Below are 2,148 nucleotides of genomic sequence, written 5' to 3' on the forward strand. Positions count from 1 at the left end.
TGAGACTTGGAGAAGATTGTCAAAGCTGAGTTTCACTTCACTTTTCCAGGTGTTTTTGTTGTCTTGGAATATATTTCAAAAAAGAAGGAGAGAGACTTGATGCCAAACAATCCCAAAGCACAGAATCAGAAACACGATGATTAAAGCACAGCGATCAGACGTTGGATTATAAAAACGTGTGGGTGACAAGAGAATCCTCTCACCTCAGAGCTGACAAACACAATCTGAGCAGAAAACTCAACTGAAGCAACAACAAACAACTTGTGTAGAAGCTGCTGAAATGACGACAGGGAATTACAACACTTAGAAAATTTGTGAAGGAACGACTGAATGTGTTTTGTCCCGTTTCTTGCAGGGAATTGCTTTTAAACAACAATCTTTTACGAGTTCTGCCTTACGAACTTGGGAGGCTTTTCCAGTTACAAACTCTGGGGCTAAAAGGTGAGTCTTTGATTGTTATCGTCTTTTTTTTTTTTCCAACCATAAACTTGATTATAAGTCGGTTATTTTTTGTGGAAACTTTCCTAAAAATTCAGGATCCTTCTGCTCGACCATCCCTTATTTAATTGAAGCCTTTTTTTATTAATAACTATGAGTATTTATAAAGATACCTGTGAAATTTTAGCTTTTAAAATCAAACACTTTTTGAGTTTTTAATTGCCTGAACTTTCAGACGTTTTTTTCTCACTTTAAAACTCTTAAAACGACAACATCTCAGGAACTACTAAAGATAAAAACCTGAAATTTTCACTGTTATTTCTTGACATTTCAAAATTATTCTACATGTTTTGTTTTGTATTATTCACTTTTTAATGTTTTTTTCTATATTTTAGCTCACTAATAATTAGAGATTATTATTATTATTTGATGTACTTGTCCAGTATTGCAGATTCAATGACATGATGGGAAATAATTTCAATAATTTCAGGTTTTTATTTTTAATAGTTCCTGAGATGTTGTTCAAAGAGCCTCAATGTGTGAAAAAAACTTTCTGAAAGTTGGTCGACGGGCATGTTTTAATAAAAACATTTGTGACATATCAAGCTAAAAAATCACAAATATCGTTCTAAATATCCATATGTTATGCTTTTCGGGCAGTTTTGAGGCAAATCAGACTCTGTAGAGCAGAAATCATCATTCGAGGTTGAATTCAGTCGTTGTAAATCGGTTGTTTTGCAGGAAATCCTTTGTCCCAAGACATCCTCAATCTGTACCAGGAGCCGGACGGAACCAGAAAGCTTTTGAACTACATGCTCGACAATCTAGCAGGTGAGCGACTCGGCCGGTTCACCCGACGCTCATGCATATTTAACGGAGCGCTCGTTGTAGCGCCGCACGCTGCAGGTATTTCATAACGGCAGCGCTATTGTGCCCGCTGTGGACAGATGAGCACTAATCCCGATATTCCCCCGCCCTGCCCTCCCTTGTTTCCAGTTCACCCAGAGCAGCTGCCCCAAAGACCTTGGATCACTCTGAAAGAGCGAGACCAAATGATGCCCACAGGTGAGTTTATCAGTGATGTTACACCTGTTTGTTTGGTTATTTTCATTTATTTATCCCTCTGAACCCCTAAAACCTGCTGGCGGGTTTCCATCCAATGCATCCTATCTTTAGAAATTAAAAAAATCAACAAAATGACACCATTTATCAAAATGAGAAACAGTAAAAATATAAAAAAAAGTCATATTTCCAACTTTCCAACTGTCCTTGAACGAATCATGTGTGACATGCGGTTCTGAAATTAACCAAATCTGACCATAAAATCATGATACATTGCATTAAAATCACTTCATTTTACATCTTTCATTTTCAAAAAATCACCTAAAATAAAGAGTTTGCACCAGATCCTGCACATTTAGTGACGTAGCTGCGACCAACAATCAAATCAGGTTTACTCTCATGTTGCTGTACAAACACAGCAGTACAAGCAAGGTGAGAGAGCGTTTCTTCAGCATCCAATAACTTAAAGCAATTTAAATAAACAAGTGTTTGCATATCTGGATCAGCAGTTCAGCGTTCTGACAGTTTGTGGAGTGAAGCTGTTGATCAGTCTGGATTACCAACAGTCACATGATAAAAAATTCAGGAACTTCTCGGTTGAACTGCAGTCTGTGTCTAAACAGAGCAGAGAGAAAACAACTATGTACA

The 2,148-nt window shown here is 37.2% G+C and overlaps 1 protein-coding gene across 2 annotated transcripts in view; it reads left to right on the forward strand.

Moving 5' to 3' along the window:
• cnot6l (CCR4-NOT transcription complex, subunit 6-like) overlaps positions 1-2,148 on the forward strand; it is a 29,778-nt gene that overhangs the window by 8,813 nt on the left and 18,817 nt on the right. For both annotated transcript variants that reach the window (XM_008296528.1, XM_008296529.1), the window contains exons 4-6: positions 356-441; positions 1,180-1,269; positions 1,435-1,503. In XM_008296528.1, coding sequence (XP_008294750.1) covers positions 356-441; positions 1,180-1,269; positions 1,435-1,503 — 245 coding nt within the window. The remainder of the gene's footprint in view (positions 1-355; positions 442-1,179; positions 1,270-1,434; positions 1,504-2,148) is intronic.

The sequence above is a fragment of the Stegastes partitus genome, unplaced genomic scaffold (assembly GCF_000690725.1).
Source record: "Stegastes partitus isolate 25-593 unplaced genomic scaffold, Stegastes_partitus-1.0.2 Scaffold1133, whole genome shotgun sequence".
NCBI classification, from domain to species: domain Eukaryota; kingdom Metazoa; phylum Chordata; class Actinopteri; family Pomacentridae; genus Stegastes; species Stegastes partitus.